The sequence below is a fragment of the Poecilia reticulata genome, linkage group LG2 (assembly GCF_000633615.1).
Source record: "Poecilia reticulata strain Guanapo linkage group LG2, Guppy_female_1.0+MT, whole genome shotgun sequence".
Lineage (NCBI taxonomy): Eukaryota > Metazoa > Chordata > Actinopteri > Cyprinodontiformes > Poeciliidae > Poecilia > Poecilia reticulata.
Genome location: NC_024332.1, coordinates 34,281,059 through 34,303,310, shown reverse-complemented (window position 1 = coordinate 34,303,310; position 22,252 = coordinate 34,281,059). Strand labels below are relative to the sequence as shown.

The 22,252-nt window shown below is 37.9% G+C and overlaps 2 protein-coding genes across 6 annotated transcripts in view; one reads left to right on the top strand and one right to left on the bottom strand.

Annotated features, from left to right (window-relative positions):
- tmem198aa (transmembrane protein 198aa) overlaps window positions 1-16,390 on the bottom strand; it is a 34,848-nt gene extending 18,458 nt beyond the window's left edge. Inside the window, exon 1 of the mRNA XM_008403895.2 lies at window positions 15,703-16,390. The gene's annotated coding sequence lies outside the window, so the exon portion shown is untranslated. The remainder of the gene's footprint in view (window positions 1-15,702) is intronic.
- Window positions 16,391-17,937: 1,547 nt separating this feature from the next.
- Window positions 17,938-22,252, top strand: part of bin1a (bridging integrator 1a) — a 17,662-nt gene continuing 13,347 nt past the window's right edge. For 2 of the 5 annotated variants that reach the window (XM_008403897.2, XM_008403896.2), the window contains exons 1-6: window positions 17,938-18,247; window positions 20,051-20,131; window positions 20,252-20,306; window positions 20,403-20,497; window positions 21,690-21,785; window positions 22,097-22,207. In XM_008403897.2, coding sequence (XP_008402119.1) covers window positions 18,161-18,247; window positions 20,051-20,131; window positions 20,252-20,306; window positions 20,403-20,497; window positions 21,690-21,785; window positions 22,097-22,207 — 525 coding nt within the window. In that variant the 5' untranslated portion in view covers window positions 17,938-18,160. The remainder of the gene's footprint in view (window positions 18,248-20,050; window positions 20,132-20,251; window positions 20,307-20,402; window positions 20,498-21,689; window positions 21,786-22,096; window positions 22,208-22,252) is intronic. The other 3 variants (XM_008403898.2, XM_008403900.2, XM_008403901.2) reach the window with 2 other exon arrangements.

The following is a 22,252-nucleotide window of genomic DNA, read 5'->3' as shown; positions in this document are numbered from 1 at the left end:
TTTTTTTGGCTTTCACTGCATGTTTTGAAAGGAGCATTCATAGATTGAAGTGGTTTTTTTTAGGCGGAAATTGATTTTTTTCTTAATTTCTGCTGTTTATCATATTAATACACTTTCCCCAGTAACAGGCAGGGTGGTTTTTAGAGCTGTAACATGTTCTCTAGGGTCTTGCCTTTGTTTTGATACCAAAACAATTAAAATAAACTCTGTAGTTCTTGAGATACATTCAATTCATTTTGGGCATGTTATTTTCAGCCATATTGCTCAAAAGGAGGCCTTGAGTCGAAGAGGTTAAGAAAACTGTATATTGAATAACAATAATCTGGCATATACAATTACATAACAATTAGATCTTGGTAGAGGTTAAGGAAAAAACTGGTATTCTGAAGCACGTTGGGTAACAGAGACTTGTGTGTTAAATGTCAAGAGTTGTTTCCCTGTATCCATTACCTTCAAAAGGTTGTCTTATTCAGGTCAGTGAACTCTTTATGTCTGACAACAGAGAACAGACCCACATTTTTTTATTCTTTCTATTTCACACCTGTCTGGATCATTCAAAAATAGAAATTGCACATGGTGAACACACACTTTGTGTTTTCAAACAGATTTGTACACCTAGGACTCTTTCACATTTTTGTCATATCCGAAGAACGTTTTAAAATGTGGTGTGCATGTATATATTTACAAAACCTTAGACACCTTTTGCTCCATTTAGAGCAAGTCATTTTGTGGTATGTCTTTGCAAACTTTTCGTAACGATGAAATTAAACAATTGCCCATCCTTCTACACAAAACAGTTCAAGCTTATTCAGGTTGGATGAAGATCGACTGTGAACTGCAACATTTAAATTTTGGCAGCAGTTATTATTTGGATTTTGGTCTGGACTCCAACAGGGTCATTTTAACATCTGAATACTTTGGGAAGAACTACCATCCTGAAACCTTTGGGTGCGTTCCTCTGCTACCACACCTGGATCCAATGAATGGCTAATTACCAGGCCTCTACAGAGCTGAATAACATGCTAAGGGAATTTGGCCATTTCATTCAGGTCTACTGGGCCAGGGATTCATCTTAAAGTTGAAGGATAGTATCTCCTGAGGACCGGAATTGGAGACACACTCTGCTCATATATATTTGTAGTAACTTTTAGCTGGTGGGTCATTGTGTTTTAAATGTAATCATAAACGTTTGTTTCTGTTGATCAAAGAGGCACAATATGAGATTAAACTGTTTCTAGCATCTCTGGCATTTCTCTTTGCAGAACAGGTTTAATTTCATCAGCACGACAGATTAAAGACTCTCTCTTGCAAATTATGAGCAAAACAATACATAAAAATTGTTGATCACCTGAGATTGTTCTTTTATAAGCTAGAAGATGAAAAAGTGTATTTGTCTTAAATTTAGATGCTTGAAGACTGGAGTACAGCTGCTAAAATAGCAGAACATTTGTACCATCTTAGATCAGCTCTTGTATTGACTTCTTAAAGATTGCAGTATTGAATTAGAGTTTACATTATGCCAGAAAGGCACATTTCTTTCTTTATGTTGTTTCTTCATGTACGTTTGTTGCATTCAAATTTGGTAGCAGATCTAAAGTTCTTCCCAGCGTAAAGTGATAAATTCTTGGAAAATGTATGCTGTTGCTTGGATACCATGCCGTTGCCAACAAGCTTTCTAACGTTAGAACTGTTCACACTCTCAGTCAAAGATAGAGTCATCATCTTATAAACATACTTGTAACTTTAATGACTGGAAGTTAAAATTTAATTAAATCTTCAATTTAAAAATCCAAGACATTGTTTTGAGGGGGCAAATGAATGCTGCATTTGTCACTTTGTTTAAACTAATACATTTTATTCATGTTAATATCCACAAAATCCTTTGTCCATATGGAAAGCTGTCATAAATTCAAGAGTAAACTTCCAGAGTCTACATTTGACCTTTCAAGCTGAATGTTGTGTCACATTTTGCAGTGACCCCAGCAGCGCCACAAGCTACAGCCACATAGTTGTGGTACAGTTAGATAAAAGCCAACCAGTCAGGTTAGAAGAACAAGAAATAGCATATTATGCAACAACGTCACGTAGTGACTGTTGCTATAACAACTAGCAGAAAGAGTAAGACCTTGCAAATGGGTCATAAGACTCGTCTCCATGGGAATGTACAGAGGCAATTCATGATGGCCTCCTTTGAGACTCCTAGCTGTAGATAGGCCTGACCTCTGACCCTATTCAGCTGCTGGCTTTTTAGAATTCACTCACATGTTGGGGTGTCTTCGCTGAAAGCGCTTGATTTACTACTCATGAGTAGTATAGCCTAAGACTACTCTTTCTTGCTGAAGTGAACCAAGCACAAAATATATGCTCGGCTCACATAGATTAAATCAAATACATTCATTTGTATAATTCACCATTTACAGATTGTAAGCAAAGTTCACTGTCCTCACTAAGTTAAAAATGTAATTCTACTGTAATTCCTGCTGAGACAAAGTCTAAACCAAAAAATTAACATCATGTGTAAGTTAGCATATCAGCAGCATCATTACACAGCAATCTGGAATCTGCAGTCTGGTTGTTTTCATCTATTTGCTTCTAATCTCTTTCTTTATTGCAACGTGTAAATGGCCAAATTAACAATAAGGCTAGTCTAAATTACATACGCTGATGCTACTGAAAATCATAAGTGGTTTTACACTTGAAATGTGAGAAGTGTGACATGCATTCATTTTAATCACCCACCTAAGATTTAAGTAAATGAAATCCGGTTTAGCTGATCGCCTTCGTCATCTAATTAGCAGGAGGAGCTGCAGAGAGCAAGATAAAAGTTATTTTAAAAGCTGTGAGAATTTTCTTTTGTATTTCGCCTCCAGTCACATAAGAGACACAGCAAATCAGTGAAGATGATGCACTTGGCCAAAACTAACACGTCAAATGGAAACCTGCTGCAGAAAACACGCCTGCAAAACTCAAAACAAAACTCTTAAAACATCTGCCGAACATTGTGGAGGCAGCCTTGTGATGTGGAGAGGTTCACTTTCTAGAAGGACAAAGATCCACAGAGCCAGAAAAACAATGGAATATTTTTCTATCAAACCATATTTATTTGTGTCAATAGGGCACTGTCAAAGTCCAGAACTAAATTAAATTATGACAAGGCTTGGAAATTGATGTTCACAGATCCCTTGTATGCAATCTGACTGAGTTGAAGTTATTTTGTAAGGTCATGGGGACTTTCAAGCGTACTTGAATTTGATAAACCAGTTAAGAAAATACATCATATGACGTATTAAACTTGATTGGTCTTTGCAGTGAAAAGCTATTTATAAAACAATATAAATATTATACTAAGCACTTTGTTCCCACAGAAAATGAGTCACTTTTTTCTTGTGCATCCATAAATTTTGATAGATTATGGCAACTGTATTTGTATGTGTATACTTATGTTATGTATTGCTAATAAATCTGCAACTTCCTTAAGTGATTACACACGAGTTTAAGTTCTTAATAAATATATATAGCATAAAAATATATATGATGGTTAAAAGCAATAAAATATAGCATTTTGGTACATGAGTCAAAACATTGTTTTCAGAATACAGAAAAAGAAAAACAAATTATGTGTTTCATCTGCTCCCTCATGAGCTGTAGTGTGTGAATGCTGCACTAAAACCAACATCTAAATGATGCCTCGCAGGCTTCTTCTGCCTCCCTCTGACAAACAGGCCTGAATCAGACCTAAGCACCCTGACACAAATCACAGCACACAGTCCTCACTCCCATCATCTCTAACAACATGGGCAATAATTTAAGGTCATATAACAAAACCACTGGCGATGTAATAACTTTTCTGGGTGTTGATGCGCTTTCTCTTTAGTGTGCTGCTTCTTCATCCACTCTTCTAAAAAGAAAAAAAAAAAAGAAAAAAACTTGATACTGCAAGAGTACAGATCACATACGGACACTGCTGGCACTGCAAAAAGGTTTTTGAGATTTCTTCTGCTATATAGCAGCTTTTACTTCGGGCAAAAATTGCATTTATCATTCACTGTGGAGCAGGACTGTGCTTCTGCCATTGTGCTGACCTTCCTAATCTTTAACTGCACACTTGTAGGGAAAAGAAAAAGATCACATCATGCATGCATCTTGCCACTATTACTGGCAGAGCAACTGTTTGAGTTTGTATTTTTATGACGTTAATAAAACCCCAGAACAAAGTATATGAAATCTTGACAGAATCTTCTAAAAAGAGATCAAATGTTCTCATAAATATGCAGTGTGAAATGAATATGTATTTGCAAGTAGTTTATTTTATTTTTTTTTAATTTTTAGATTTTTACTCCCCATACCCCACTGTGAGATGAATTATTATTTTCTAATCTTCTGCTGATACAGAGCAAACTGTCAGGAAGAAAAACACGGAGCGTTTGAAAGTGTCAGGCCAGCGTGAGTTTCTGTGTGTTGTGTATGTGTGTCAAGATGAATATTTCAAAGGCCGCACACTGAGTGACGGCGACAGAGCATCACCAGAACGGGGACACGCTGCTCTTCCTTCTGGTGGTCGGTGGAGTTGGTCATAGCAGAGAAGAACAGCAGCCACAATTTTTAGATGTAGAAAAGTTCAGTCAGAAATCTGAATTGCGACTTACTAGTGCAAAGAAAAACCAAACAAATCAAGACTTACTTTGCTATTTAGGAGTGAGGTTGATTCTGAGTAAATTTGAAGATGAATTGAGTTATTCGTCTGTTAGATTACTGCTTCAAAACACATGGCTGTGATTTCTTTGGATGAGAAAGCAGTACATACTGTGAATAGCAATTTCCTGTGTACTGAGCAAAGAGGCCCAAGAAATATTTTGACAGTATATATTCTGGAGATGGTGACAGTTACCAGACTGTCTGTTTCTCAAGGTGATTGTATATGCATTAAAGTGGATATAACATGTAAAATCCACTTTTCTAGCCCTCAAATACCTATGTTGTGTAGTTTGAGTGCAAAACATTTTAATGTATTCTCTCCCAAGGCAGCATGGATATTCATTTTGGGTCATATTTTTCAGTCTGTTCGTTTTTCTCTATTCTCTTACGTTTTCTTATCTATTACTTCACTGTATTTGCTGTGGAACATTATGTGCCACAGCAAAAGTCCAAAGGTCATGGACTTTTGGGTAATCAGTTTTGTGAATCAGCCATTTTTTCCCCCCGCAGTGATTTTGTACTTAAAGTTCAGTTATGCCGAACAGCAGGACAATGCAAATAGAGCATACTACTTGGCAAAGACCACCATATTCAATATTTTTATCATTTGTGGATATTGGCTCTAGTTACCTTTTTACTTTGTCCAGGTGTGAGAGTAATCATGACTGACTATTATGCTGGTGACTTTTGAGTTAGTGTGTACAGCTTACTGAACAAAAAAATCAGCACTTAAGTGTTTTTTTGTGCGTACTAAGATCTTGTTTGAAGAAGCTAGTAAGGAATTAAATACATTTTCAAAGCATTGTGCAGTAATTTTATCTCAAGCGGAGCCACAGTGCAACACATTTCTAGGGCAAAGAAGACCATCACAACTCAAAAATGCCCTGCATACAGAAATATTCTGACACCACAAGAAATGTAACTAAAAGCTATTGAGATGATTCTGTTTACTTTGTACCCTGCCTCACTATGCACACTCTGTCTGCACAGTACAAACTGAGTCACCGTGGCATACTGAAAGCTTGGATTGATTAGATTTATGAGATGGCAGATTAGCTAGACCTTTTTTCCTGTTTTTGATGTTTATGAGGTGCACTCATAAACATCATTCCTCATCATTTTATTGCCTGGCGCTTTCAGAAGCGCCATATCTTTTTTTATTTTTCCTTGGCGCTCCTGGATTGGTTCTCCTCCCAGTAGCAGAAAAAGAAACAAGCAGACGTTAACTTCTGCTCTGGTACTAAGACGGTTTCCACTGTGGATATTAATGCACATTCATTTATTACATTATATTTGTGTGTGAACTACTGAAATAGGTAGTTAGAACAAAAAGTCTCAGATATTCACAGATTTTAGCTATGTAAGGGTGACTTTGGTCACTAACCCACTCGAATACTGGAGGTATCAGTGAAAGACAAGAAACAGTGTGGCAGCAGCTTAAGTCCGATCATTCTTAAGTGAAATGTTACTGAGTTAAACCTTGTTAATACCACTGAAGCTAATACCCAAATGTCAAGCTTGTTTGCTTAATGAGGCTAATGAGTATTATAGATGCAACAAGGAAAAGAAAAAAAAGAAAGAAAAAAAAGAAAACATGACCAACTCAGCAGCTTGCTTCACTAAATTAATTCACAGCATCTGGATAAGCCAAAAATTGCTGCAGTCAAAATGTGATGGGTATTATTTTAATTTACTCCATGTCTTATAACCCCATCCGACAGTGCAATGTCTGGATGTACAGAACAAAATAAAATAAATGAACTGAAGAAGTACCATTAGATATTGTTCATGAATTAGGCAGCAAAAAAAGAAAAAAGTCAACTCCAACATCAACAATTTGTGTTCAGAATACCTGATGGTCACTGATGGTGATATTGATTATCACGAGGTTACATATTAAATATTGACCTGATGGTCAATATTTCATATGTAAATATATGTAAATATATTTACATATATTCATATGTAAATATTTCAAACCCTCAGGTTTGAAATATTTGCACAGCCTTGCTTTCTATCCGTACAGCTGCTTACCACGTCTAACTGCTCGTCGGCTAGCGCAGTGAAAACAATATATTTAAAAATGTTGTCATTTATATGCGGCATTGAAGGAGAAGAGAAAGTGAGAGCATGCATGAGCATATGAGTGCTGATCTAATGATTACTAACAGTGTGACTGAGCCTCAATCCAGGCCATCTGCCACAGGGAAGACTACTACTGTGTGCTTGTCTGCGTTGGCAGCTGGGGGGGGATGAGCAGAGAAATAGTCTGCTTGGGACTCAATACAAATCACAGATGAAACTGTCATCCCAATCCTGCTCAGTGTTGACTAAGAAATATGTATGTTTATAGGTATTGCATTCGCTTACCGAACGATTACACTGTTTCTGGTCAGAAACAGTGTCTGGTTGAAGATGTTATTTTTATTTTAATGATGATGAGAGTAGCTAACTAAAATCTGTACATGTAACTATTGACCTCTAATCCAAAATACCGTCCTCTTGAGAGATAACGGATTTGACATTGATGTGCCGCTTGCAAATATTTGCTACGGTGACTTACAGCATGTTTTCTTACATGGTTGCAGTTTAAAAAAAACTCTAAAGATGCCTCACTTAAAAAAATAAAACATGCTATCAGTAGTAGAAGTCCAAACATTCACTATTTTCAGGCAATATTAAGCATATTTTGTTTATTTTGGATGTTTGGATGTTTTGCTTTATGTGCAATGAGTGGACTTTGGGGATTTGTCTGCTATCTAATGTAATTTACAGACAGCATATTCGATTAATTTGTCAACTAATTCACTCCTGATGAAAATGATGCAGGAATGGTAACAAAGTAGATTGTACAGTAATGGTGAACTACACCTCCCATCATCACAGTTGGCATAGTAACCAGAAAGGAGCAGACGGCCTTGCTTTATTGAAAATAACTTCACTGTTGCATCCTTGATTGACTGGCTTGCCAAGATGGAAATTTTACCCTCTGTACAAATTCTGCATATATTGGATATCCAAGTCCTGCAGCTAAGCAATATAACTGAACAGGTTAGATGAATTACACCTTGACACTTCATAGAAAATCTAATATCGCTCATGTAGGATTCTGTAATTTTGTATCTGTTGCTCAGGAAACTGGTTTTGAACAAATGTGAGCTCTGTTTCACATTTACTACAAATTTAAGAACTTCCTTTCAAATAAAACAAAGGAGCAAAACACATGTACTACACCCTAACAAAATATATATTTTTAAATGGAAAAGAGATATTAACAAAATAGGTTTTGTGACACATTCAAAATAATCTCAAAAGTGACTTTAGTGACTGTTTTCTTGCAAAAAAAAAGGACTGGAGCGATAACCCCAGCTTGAAGCGAAACATAATTTGGCTCATAAGAGACACGACAATTTGGCAATGCTACTGGGAAAACAAAAAACATAAAATTTCTGATTTAACAAAACAAAACAAAAGTAAGATTTCACAGATCATTGTGTTTTAAAGAACCAATAGTCAAAGTAAAATGTCCCAGTCAGTGTTTGACCAATCCACATTTTAAGCTTTTGGTATATGAAAGCCAAAAAGTTACTGGAAATGTGTAGGCTATATGTCATCCTGAATTTTCATAATGACCCATAAAAAAAGCTCCCGTCTTCTGTTTGCATCTGATTACCACTATCTACAAAAAAGACCGAAACTTAGTTGAGAATAAAAAACATCTTGTAGCTGCAACAGAATTCCATCAAACTGCTCTGACATAGATATCAAAGGAACAATAAATGAACAAGATTGAGTCTTGAAGCATCTATTACTAAAGTCAGACGCTGAAAACCGTAAGAGGTTACAAGGAAAAAGCAGTGGAAGCTCTCAGGGCGGAGGTAAACTGAACAGCAGTCAGAATACGGTTGCAGCCGCTGTCACACAGCACTGATTTCCCCCCACAATTTCTGACACTGATCGACATTTGTCACCGCTCATTTGCTATTGGGCGAGAGCTAAATCTGGCAGTTGGTTTTTCTGTCACACTGAACAACGGCACACCATTAAATTTAGCTCACTGATGGAAATTTTCTTGAAATTCTTTCATGATGAAAGACTGAGTGAGACTGATCCCAGTGTAAACGTGGCTTCAAAGAAGCTGTGTTCAAAGTAAATCATCTCGTTCAGGTTTGTTCAGTTTATGCATCTTGAAATTTGAATTAGATTAATAAAATCTAGTCCAGAGTCACCAAAAAAAAAACTTCTGAATAGCCCTACTTTAAAAATTTTTCAAATGTACCAAAAAGAACAAACTTTTATGGTGGTTAACTAAGCAAAGGTTCTGTTACAGGAACTTTAATACGAGAAACAATTATGTCCTCTGCAGTAACGTGTATGTAACTGAGTGCGCCTTAAAGTTGGTGGCCTCAGCATTGATCCATATGTAAGCCTTGGTCATTGCTCATGGCCTGAAGGAGAGGTGACAGGGGAGTAAAGAGGCTTTCATCAGATTACGGCTCATTCTCCGTCTTTCGCCGTCCCTCTTTTCAGCACTGACTATCTCTCAGCTGCTTTCAGCCACTTGGCTCCATCCCTCCTCTTTTCACTGCTTTGCTGAAAACTGGACCTGCTTTAAGCGACCGCATTAAATTCGTCTTCAATCCCACAAGGATTCATTGCCTTTTCCGACCTAGCCTGAAAGTGGCTATTCAAGAGCAGGAATATGACAATTTGAAGTACGATGTATTTTTGAAATGTTTTTTTTTTATTTTTTTTATCATATTCAGATATTTGAGGTCAGAGTTTTTTGTTGTAGTTGCAAAAACCCTTGTGTTTTTACCAGTAATTCCTCCAGCATTGGGGCTGATAAAACAACAAGGATGCAAAAGATCAAGTGATATGCGCGTTTGGCCGCTGGCCAATATTGTGTGGCTTCTGGCCTGGGCTAGAGTGGAGTAGAGGGAGATGTTTTAATATGATTAGCTCCGGTGAAGCAAATTGTTTCACATAAGTCTTGTCTAATCTACCACAGCTTTGAGAACACCACACCAGCATTGGCTCACATCCTTTGCCCTGCAGCTGTCTCACAAACTGAATTGTTGCCATTTCAAAAGAGTGAAAGTTAAACATCCTGCCACTGATCGCATCGATGACATTATCTCAGCCCTGTAGAGTGGAGATTGCAAAAAAGGACTTATTGTTTAAATAGAGACAACTGCTCTAAACCATGACAAAATGATGATATGATGGTAAAAGTTTTCATTAACAGATTTACTTGTAAAACTTTTGAGTATAGTCTTCAAATGTAACTAAATACTTTTCTTTGTAATAGTTACCAGTTAGTTTTTGTTACACGTATATACAAGTGTACAAGTTTGAAAATTGTTACTTCAACATTTGCATGCTAATAGAAGGAAATACACTACTAAATAAGAAGTGCAAAGTATTAGTGGAAGAGTTTTAATTTAATAGTGTAAGCTAGAATATCATCATCTTTCATATACAAAGACCCAACTGTTGAAATGGTGATCAAAATTACAATTAATGGAAAATTTCTGTAATAAAAAAAGTCTTAAAAGATACAATTAACTTCCTTCATCTACCTGTTTGCTTTGAATAGTTCTAGGATTGTTTTATCTGCATAACTTATTAAGGTACCCAGCAAGAATAAAATCAGAGTACGGATCGGTTTCTTTGTGCACATGAAATAAAAGTAGGTTGGAATGAAATTGCATTGTGTGGGTGTAAAATTGGAATATAAACTGTCAAAGGGGTGAATAAACTATTCTGTTCTATTAATGGCTGCCTCACACAAGCTGAGACCTGGAGTGAATGAATTCAATTTATTTCCGCGAGCAAAACACAAACAGTAGGTCTTGGCCGAGTAGGGGCGAGCAACTAGGAGGAACACACTCACATCACCTGCTGTTTCTATTAACCGTGCCTCTCACATGCCTGTCCCTCTGTAGGCCTGTCCTGAATAACTGAATTTCAATGCAAACTCTGCTTCAACCACTTTAATTTGTTAGCCAGTTTCACTGTGATCACACCACCACACGCACGCACACGCATGCACACACACACACACACACACACGCACACACACACACACACACACACACACAGATCACTCAACAAAAATATTCAGTCAGTTAGATTTAAATTGAAAAAGTGAACAAATCTGCTTAGAAAAACACAAAAAGAATACCATGCAAAATGATCAGAACCCTTGGATGTTTCCACATCTTGTAAAGTACATCACCAGCTTTAATGCATTTTGTTAGCTGATTCTCCCACCTGAGCTGTAGATCTCTGTAGCTCCTGCAGAGTTACAATGAAGCAGTTTTTAATGCTCTCCCTGTCAGAGCTGTTGATGCCCTGATATATTTGCTGTTTTGCCAGATTCCATTTTCAGATGATTGACACAGGTGGGGTCAACTAATTAGGTGACTTTTGAAGACTAATGTAAGCACTAGACTTTATCTATGGGTATAGGTAGAGTAAAGGACACTAAACACAGAAACACAGCACTCTTTTTAATTTGTTATTTGGAAAAATATGAAATGTTTCATACTGTGTATCCTTGTCCTTCTGATTTATGATTAGGTGCTTATTTGTGTTGGTGCCTGATACAATTTTACAGGGACAGTGCTGTGTATTTTCCAGGCACAAAGTGTCATGTCATTTTATAGCACAAGCAAGTAACTATGTTACCATCAGCTGTCAAACAATGGTGTATATATCAAACGTGACTTAAAAGAAATTTGACTTTATAATTTGACATGAATTTGGACTCTGTCTCTTTAAGAAGCCCCTGCTCTTTCAGACACTCTACCGTCAGCATGTCATCACAGCAGTGCCTTCCCATTACTCCGCTTACGTTCTTTGGAGCTTTGGACTGAGAAGTAGATTATGATAAGCACTGCAGGTGCACAATCCCACCAGATGTGTGCAAATTGCTGCAGCCGCTAGYCTGAAGGAGCTGTGTGGGGGAGGAGTGCTATGTGAGGCGGCTCAGCCGGAGACCCCAGCTTCATGGAGGGGCTTTGTGGAAACAGGCAGCACTTTGCACGAGCAAGCGATTAAACTCCCCTGAATGGTTACCATGGGAGTTCCAAGGATTTTTTTCAAACATGCATGACAGAATCAAGGTATGTTTTTGTATTTGTGTTGCCATTATAACATGTTATAAAGCTAAAAGAATTGTTGATATTACATAATACCCCTTCTTTAAGGGTATACATTACAGTTTCTGCTTGTTACATAAAAAAGAGCTGAAAAAGCCCAAGCAGTCTAAATACCTTCTTAAGGCACCATATTTGAGATTACTGGAACCCGCTACGTGGCAGGAGGTAAGGGCACTAATGTGTCTGTTGTGATGGTATGCAAAGACCCTTCCAGCAACAATATAACAGCCAAACACAAACATGCAACATAGTGCGCTGCATTGCCAGAGGGTTGTTCCACGCTGGGATTTCAATGAGCTGTTTGAAACCAGAGGCTCCCAACATGACACTATCTGCATCATGCTGATGGTGCACAGACCGGTGTGGAGAATTTAGCCTGAGGTGCTCTTATATTGTGAAGGGAGCGCATTTGTGAGCTGAAAACTAATACGGAAGCATATCCGGCCACACCTTTCTTCCAGTTTGAATGGCGTTTATAAAATCAGCCCACGTGTGTGTTAATGGTATTAGGATTGACTTTTTACTTTTTTTTTTTTAGGATTGACTTTTAGAAAGCGAAATTAAAGTATGAGTATTTACTCATACTTTAATTTCCTTTCTCTGTTAAATTTGCTTCCCCGTCTTTGAGCTCACATCCTTTTTACAAACACATACTAGAAACACTCACTTTTTTTTTACTTATTTCCTCTAAACTTCATATATCAGTTTTAGGAGCAGGCTCCTAAAACTCCAAATATACACACACAATTCAACGCTCCCCATCCACCTTATTTGACCTCCTCCCTAAAGAAAAATGAAGAAAAATACTAAGGTTGTTTTCTGCACACTAGACACAACTATCTCTCCAGTTTTCTGATCGGTTTTCTTAGCTTGTGTTTGCCACACTAATATAACTCTTTGTCAGAGTGGACAGTATCTAAGTGATGTCCTCCAGATGAACGATAAGTTGCCTTGTATTAATTTTAAGATTAGCTTTCGATTCTAACTTTTAATTATTTTGGTGGTGAGATCTGTCCTTTATCATTAAAGTGTTGGAATAGAAATATTTATTCTGTATACTTATGATGTTAAAAATGTCTCCCTTTTCTTCAGGCGTCAGACTTTTTTTTTGGAGAGGATATAATTTAACACTTTTGATAAAACAGAGATGCCATAAGGACAAGGAGCTTTTCAGATCTGGCCAGACTCCTCATCAACCGAGCCTGTCGCTTTGGCTAAAGTCCCAAGTCTGAGGACTGGTTGGCTCACAGTAATGGTTACATAAGTGTCACGGAAGTGCCATATGGGAAACTCACTGGGGATGAATGCGTAGGTTTAAATTTCAATACATGTCACACATCTCTATAGCTGCTTGGTGCTCCCCAGTATCTATGTCTTGTTATATATTTTTTTGCTAAACAATGTAGCATTAAAATACAAAAGTCACTAGTTAAGGTCATTAGTTAAGCAATATCAATGTCTGTACTATGATATAATAACAAAGTACCGCAGAGGATCCTTTTGCCAATCATCATGAATTACACTTAGTGTTAATTAATTTTCTGTCTTTAAATCTATTATTGTAGATCGGAAGCTGAGCCCTGGTGAAACAGCAATGATTCTAGACATGCTGTGCTGAAAAAAAATTAGAATAATAATATGACAGTAAAAAAGAGAGACATGAATTCCAAGAATTGATTCTTTTATCTATTTACTCCCCTCAAGGTTATCTGTTTGAACAGAAATATCAGCTCAGAAAATGAATCACAAACCGAAGGGGAATTTTCTTAAGGGAAAACAACTTTCAAGGCAAGGATGCCTGTAGGCAGACATCAGGACGCTTTCCGAGGCTTCTTCAGACCAAAACAAAAGTATGATGTTGACAGAATGCTATTTAATAAAAACCTAAGTGTCCTTTTGTTCCTTTTCATATTTAGCTTTATTGATTACTGTGCTCTATGTTGTTTCTGCATCTCTGTTTAAATCAGTACGAGTACTATGAGCACGAAACTTTCACAGTGCCATGCATATATGTTCACACCTGTTGAAAATGTTGAGATTTGCCACATCACAATCAAAAGCTTCAACGTTATGTCAGAAAGCAATGCACAGCAGTAAAAAAAAAAACGGTTTTCAAGGTTCTCTAGAGACAAGACAGAATCCAGTGCATCCATGGTCTGCAAAAGGGACCTAATATGTACATACCGCAGTAGTCAACTATAAAGGAAGGCAAATAAAATGGCTGACCACTTGAGGTTACAAGCGAGGTGTTGAGAGTGTTAAAGTAGCATGATGGGACATAAGGTGTGATCTATGGTAGAGCTACAGGAGCTGCAGAAAGTCACAGCTCAGGTGGGCGGAATCTGACAACAAGATAACCACTAGGTTTGCTGTGAACTCAATAAATCTGGCATTTGTGGAAGAGTGGTAAAATAAAAGAATCTTTCGAAAGAAAGCCTTATAAAAAATATATATGATAATAGAAAGTATGCTTGACATGAGCTATATGTTTGGAAGGAAACAAACTCTGCACATCACCATGAACACACCAGTCTCCACTTTGAAGATTGCAATGATGTCATCATGCTTTGAGAATGCATTTCTTCAGAAGGAACAGAGAACCTGGTTTGAGTTGACAGGAAGATAAATGTTCCTAAATATCAGAGAGTCCTGGAAGGAAACAAGTTAGAGGCTGTTAGACAGAGAGAAGGTCCACTTTCCATCAAGATAACAACCTAAAGCCAGGGCTGCAGTGAAATGGTTCATTTCAATGCTTATAATAGGCTTAAAAGTACACTAAAATCCCTGCAGAGCATGTACCTCACTTTTAAAGTCACTGTTCCATTTATTTTTAAGAGGCGTCAGTTGAGAGAAACCCTTTTCTTTTCTGTGACAATATTTCTGTCAGCAGATGCTCTCCATCCAGCCTGCCTGAGTTTGAGCTACTTTGGAAAGAGGAATGGGCAAATGGCTAAGTCTCTGAAGCTGTTGGACACATCTCAACTACAGAGAATGTTCAAACCTTGCATGGGGTCTTTGTCCGATTGCCAACAAATAACGTTACGCTGGTCTATCATAAAAAAATTAAAAGAAAACACATCTAATTTATGTTTGTAATGGGAGATAATGTGAATAAGTTTGAGCAATATGAATACTGTACTTGCATTTTAACCACCAACCATAGATAGATAGATAGATAGATAGATAGATAGATAGATAGATAGATAGATAGATAGATAGATAGATAGATAGATAGATAGATAGATAGATAGATANATAGATAGATAGATAGATAGATAGATAGATAGATAGATAGATAGATAGATAGATAGATAGATAGATAGATAGATAGATAGATAGATAGATAGATAGATGGATGGATGGATGGATGGATGGATGCAGGCGAATCAATTTGACTTTCTGTGTTTACCCCATGTCCAACCCCGTTATGTCCAGGAGTCAAATTCACCCTTTATTCTCCTCTCCATTATGTATTCCTCACACTCAGAAAGTATCCGTATGGCTGTCACTGATATGTGACCTGTGAGTGGTCTCGGAGCGCCCACGTCTCTCGTTGTGGAGCACCAAATGTTCTCTCAGGCATCGGTTTGAAAACAATAGAGGGAAAAACAATAGCAGCGCCGATGCGCCATGTGTCCACGGTTCAAACTGACAGGCATGTACGGACCACAGAAAAAAAAAAAAAAACCTGCCTAAGAACCTGCGCTGTGATAAAGGTGGACTGTTCATTCACTAAGAAAGAAAGAAAATAGACTAAAAGCAAAAGTCGTTTTTATTTAAAGCTTGGCGATCTATAGTTGAAATGACTGTAATTTGCGGTGAACAAAGACATCTCACTCACCTCAGAAATGCAACATATTGGCGTTCTCTTCTATTGTCATTTTCGCAGCTCCAAAGCGCAAAAAAAAAAAAATAAATAATAATAATAATTAAAAAAAAAATATCCCCGTCCCTCGTCGAACTTGGTTAGCTTCTCCAGTCCAACATCACGTCTCCAAAGCACGTGGAAAAAACTCCAGAAACCTCACCAAAGCGAGGATGAAACAAAGCTCAACTCCTCTTCTCTTTCCTTCACTCTTGGCTTCAGCTCCTCACTCTCTGACCGCCTTTCTTTCTCTGCACAGACAGACAGACAGACGCGCAGCCAGTATAGCTACTACCTCATATATTATTAAACACCTTTAATGGACAACTGCGGCGGATGGACGGAGGGGGGTGGGTGGTGCAAAAAAAAAATGGAACGATGCCTTTCGATATTTATTCCGTGTTTACATCATGTACCCAATTATCTCCATTCAGAACCATCAGAATGTGCACTTCCTTTGTGCGCCCAGTCTCCCTCTCTCTCCCTCTCAGCGGGTTGAACCATTCCCTCAGCGCAGTAGGGGGGACGATAGGATCTATTCATAAGAGTGTATGGGAACGAATGGGTTTGGTGACTCGTGGCCAAATGTTGTTATTGTCGTGGGATAAAGAGATGGAGGAGCTGTGAGGGTGATAGGAGGGGAGGAAAGGAAGAAAGTGAGAGAGGGGTGGGAGAGGGGAGACATGCAAGTAACTGAATTAAAGTGGAAGATTTTTAAGGCGGTGATCTATAGAAATGGAGAACAAGAAGCCAATCTGTACAAATGTTCTACTTTGGTGTGAAACGGGTTCCGTCTTTCTTTGTTGTTGTTTTCTTACACTGCGTCATACTGGAGACTGGGTGATACCCCGCTTCCCCTGAAACGACGCCTTCACACACCATTTGTTACCCCCCCCCGCTCATGTATAAACAGAGGTTCTCTCAAGCATCCTGTCAAGCTCCACTGTGCAACAAATGTATAATTACACCCCGCATCCTCATGGTGGAGACGTAAGGAACCAAACAAACAGACTGCTGTCTGTCTGTTCCTGTGAGTTCAGGACCTCGGAGAGCTCCAATTTAACTCAACTCCACCTGTTTACCAGTTGCGCTACCACGGGATAATGGAAACACCCGCAAATGTGGTGCCCTTCTTTCAGGCAGCATATTTAAAATTCAAATGCATTTATTTTTGGTTTCCAATGCTTCTTTTGTCTATTTACACCTAAAAATGTAGATTTCATACTCAAAACTCCATGAAATTTCATCACTTGACTATCAAGTAGATCGGCCATCGTGGACTTTTGCTTATTGTATCTGTTTACTCTTTTCCGTCTGATCACACTGCTTGTTCTGTCTGTTCTACCCCACAATAAATTAAAGGTTGGGGAAAATAAGCGACGTGCTGGTAGCGCCCCCTCCTGGAGAAAAGTTCTCTACTTGTTTGGAAGCCAGGCACATTTTGAACAAGATCAAACCTGTTGTTTTGTTGAACTTGCTTCAATACTGACCCTATTAGAGAAGACAGCAGGGGTCCAAAGCGCTGCTTGATGAGAAAGCGGAGCTGTCAGCTCGTGTGGTGCTGAAGCAGCTTTTTATTCTTGAGCTGCTGGGACATCAGTCTTAATTATTATCAACCTGATGCAAGAACGTTGTGAAAATAAAAAAAATAAATAAGTAGAATGGACGTTAGCAGAATATATTTAAAAAAATCATAGAATATTTTACAGGTGTATTGTGTATATTTTCAGTTACACTTTAAATCTACTCTGATCGAATTGAAATTCTTTCTAACCTGTGCTTTTTAGAACACATTTTATACAGCTATACTTGAATAGCTTGTTTAAATATGTTTTAGGGAATTCATTTAACAGATGAGTTGCTCTTTAGAGATAGCCTACTTTAGAAAAAAAAGCCTGTCATGATCCTTCATGTTACATAATATTAATAGCTGACTCAAGCTGTAATGCCGCACTACTACCGTAAAAAAAAACTGATCAAAACAGTGCGTGTTCACTTTAGATTTTGAAAGGAAATTAATACCTCCCCGCCCCCGCTTCAATTTTTATAAAAGTAAAAACATAATTCATGCATTTTCCTTGTCTGTTTGTATTTTGCGCACGTTTACATAGGTGTTCAGTTTTTCTGTGCAGACAAGAGGAAAAGCGAGAGTATCTGTACCTTTAAGATCATCGCTCAGCATCCTCCTCCTCTGTCAGGGACGCGCGCACACGTACAACAGCCCAACATTACAGAGAACAGGCTACAATCACGCTTTGCCCACACATCATCATCATTATTATATAGAAGGGAGAGAAAAAAACATCTCCAATTTGCATTTGTCATCGTCTTTTTCCTATTTGGACATTGATGCCTTTGCCTCAGCGGTCGCCGTAGCGGTCCAAGCGATCAATTTCCTTCCCTCCTGCATCCAAAGACTGATCTGCGCTGCAAGATGGCTGAGCTGAATTTGGGGAAGGGGCTGACAGCTGGGAAAGTGGCCAGCAACGTTCAGAAAAAGCTCACCAGAGCCCAGGAAAAGGTAATGTGTGCCCCGCCATCTGCCTGTTTTTAAAAAAATACATGGGGAATTATGGTGGTTAGGCCTTTTACGCGCCTCGGAGCAGCGCTGCCGCATCCTCCKCTGAGGCGCAGTGTCGCATCACGACACCATAAAAAGAGCAAGGATGACTAGTTTGTGGTTGTTCGTTTTAAATACGTCCTGTCCTTAAATAATCTATCGATGGACAAGTGCAAATTGCTTATAAAGTGCACCTCAGTGTAGGCTCACGCATATTTTAGTCTTATATGCCTGGTATTTTAAAAACCCAATGGTATAAAAACAGCTAAACGAGTGGATTTTTCTCGTTTAAGCTCCACTCATGCACAATGTGTATCATTTCAGCACTAAACGCTTACGCTTTCTGCAGGAAGTGACATATAATAGGCCTGTGCTTTCAAGCACCTGCACGTTGCGCAGAATGAATGCGAGGTGGCGCTGTTTGTCTTCCAAAACACGTGTAAATAGGAACAGGGCAGATGTTTTGTTACTTTATCTGCGTATTTTCCCGTTTAATGTAATTGAATGTTTATTATGTGTCTTCATGTCCTTCACTGTCATATGAATTGCAAAAATAGTAAAACCTTATTAACATATTTGCATGTTGCCACAAAACAACACACGCTAATTTATTCTGGTGGGATTTTATGTGATAAATCGACGCAAATAACTGCCTAACTGTGAATTACAAAGAAGTTGTTTTAATGAAAAAGAAAAAAAAACTTCTGAAAACTGTGACATGCATTCATATTCAGCCCTTTGACTACAATTCATAAAATCCAGTAACCAAATGCACCCACAGCCACTCAATTAGTTAACAAAGTCCATTTGTGGCATCAGAGATTTTTTTAGAGAACATTTGTGAACAAGTTAATCAATGAACACAGTTACATTTGTTAAACTAAAATGGTATGACATAAATGCAAATATACTAAGTATGGTGATCCACAAGGCCGGCAGCCCTGGCAAGGAGAACATTCATCAGAAACAACCAACTTCTCCATGAAATCTCTGGGGGAGCAGCAGTGAGCTATAGTTCAGGTAGCTGTTGGGAAAAAAAGTAAGCATTATAATGCTCCATATAAATCTACCTTTTATGAAAATCTAGAAAGAAGAAATTAAATTTTCAAAAGAAGCCAGTAGAATACCCATTTGCAGTTTTCCACAAAGTCATGAAGTTGACACACTAAGCAAGTACAAACATTTATTGGGTCAAAAAAGAACAAAACATTTCAGCCAACAAGCAAAGTGTTATACATGCAGAAAACTAACTGCACATCACCCACCGTCTCCTCGGTGGCATACTGTGGTTGCATTATGCTGTGGAGATGCTGAATCCCAAACAAAATTCACATTGGAAAATGCGCACAAAATTTAAAAACATCTCTTTTTACAGACGCTCTTCATCCAGTCTGACTGAGGTTGACCTGTTCATCACAAATCAACGGGGAAAATGTTCCCTCTCTGGATGTGCAACGCTTGTATAGACATACTGCAGAGAATTTGCAGCTGTAATTACAGAAAAAGATGACTATACAATCCATCATAGTCAGTTCTTGTGAGCACACAAGTGTAGCTCAGCTCTTCTCTTTTTAGGTTTTGAAAATATCTGTCTTATTCTTTCCACTCTAGATTTATATGCTGCTTTGTGTTGTCAATCACATAAAATCCAATTAAAATACATCGAGGTTTGTGGTGGCTACATGCACTCTCAATGTTATGTTTACTGATCCATCTAATATTAGCATCTCCCTGGTTTTGATCACTCATTTCTTTGTTTGACAGGTTCTACAGAAGCTTGGCAAAGCAGATGAGACCAAAGATGCTGCTTTTGAGGAGTGGGTCATCAACTTCAACAAGCAATATGTGAGCCTACATGCATACACTTTGTTACATGTACAAGTTACTGAATAAATCAGTGTAACATTAGTTAAACAGCTGTAACACATATTTTAATTATGGACTTATGTTAAACCTCATCATTAGACTGAAGGCAGCAAACTCCAGAGGGACCTAAGAGCATACCTTGAGGCAGTTAGAGGTACGGTCACATCCATCCAAGTCAAGCAAGTCTGACCATCATTGGGGGAAAGAAAAAATCACTTCCGCTTATTTGCTTTTTGTTCATGTGTTTTAGCTATGCACGAGTCCTCCAAGAATCTACAGGCATGTCTAGGTGACATGTATGAGCCGGACTGGTATGGCAAGAATGAAGTGGATTCTATTCTGGAGGTCAGAAAGGATTTTTCTTTATTGTGCTGAAGTACACCACAATGGTCTTTGTGTCTGCATGAGGGGATGAATTTCTTTTCACTCAGAGGTCAGAACTAACATTAGCTGACTAGGTGTGAAAAATCTATCCTCCTGGCTACTACAAAGATTCTGGCTAGCAACAGCTGCAAAAACCAGTGTAAAAGGTTAATGGCTAGAAATACATGGGGCATTCATTTTAGTTTTATTTTTTTAGCAGCATAATATGCTATGAATCATGTTTACAGCATTTACAATATTGTAATACTAAACATAGCAGTGATAAAGACTAAGAAAATGTACGCTACAGATCACTGCAAATATAATTTTATTGAGCAGTAAGAATTTGTGCTTACTGTGAGAGAAAAAAGGATCAAGCAATGAAACGTGGTGGTCTTAAAATGTAGCAGCAGTCCTACAATATATTTTAGAATAATCTGGACTGGCTCTGACTTTAAACAGCAATAAAATAAATATTTACATCAGAAAAATAAAAGGGGTGTCCACTTTTTGATCTTGCATACATTTTTTGTACAAGGCTAGAGCAACATAGCTGTAGCATGACTTTTATTCACCCCTTAGTTGAAACACAAAGAAGGAAAATATCCTTTGTATTTAAACGACACAGGAGGAAAGGAAAGTTGAATACTAGAAGTGGTTGAAACATTGTCAGGGTGGATTAGATGGTTCAATGAAATCTGATGTTTGACATTTTTGTTCAGTTTAAATTTGAACAAGGGAATGTGTTTTTCTTGAAGCATGCCTGATCTACAAGAGGAAAGTATTATTTACAATAGCTTGATTCTCTGAATTCTTCATGATATAAATGTTGCAGTGCATGTTTGGTTTAAAATGTTAGAGGGGAAATAAATAATTTTGTGTTTTACAACAAAATATTAAAAGGAAATACAAGAGGGATCAACAACGCCTCTTTGAAGACTGAACTATATAAACAGCAAAGGCAGAAGAATTTGTGAAAAATTAAGTTATTTTTCAACATAGTTCTTTTTCTTAGCATTTTAAAACCACACAAAAAAAAACATAAAAAAAAACAAAAAACAAAGACTGACCATGCCGCTTCTCATGACTTTGTAAATGTGTAACACTGACATTAGATTGTAACGGCATGCCTTCTGTTATTGTCTATGACTGTGCATGTTAATCCATCACGCAGGACTGTGATGTGCTTTGGACTGATTACCATCAGAAGTTGGTTGATCACGCTCTGATCTCCATGGATACCTACCTGGGTCAGTTCCCTGATATTAAGGTAAGCTGTGAATTCATGACCTCAACCCAGGATTAGTTGCATTAGTTGCCGATCCACCGGCACCCTGGATTGATTTGAATGTAATTCGTAAACCCAGAGCATTATAGATAAAGCAGGCTATGCATATTTTACTAAACTGAGATCCAAATAAAGAGTAAAACGTGTACTGATGAAGGTTCTGTCTGCAGCTCAACACTTACTGTGGTTTCTTTCTTTCTTTCTTTCTTTCTTTCTTTCTTTCTTTCTTTCTTTCTTTCTTTCTTTCTTTCTTTCTTTCTTTCTTTCTTTCTTTCTTTCTTTCTTTCTTTCAGGCTCGCATTGCAAAGAGAGACAGGAAGCTGGTGGATTACGACAGTGCCAGACATAACTATTCTGCTACACATAAGACTAAGAAAAAAGACGGAGGCATTAAAATTACAAAGGTAAATGTCATTTATTTATTTGTTTCAACATAGGCTGCAAATAAA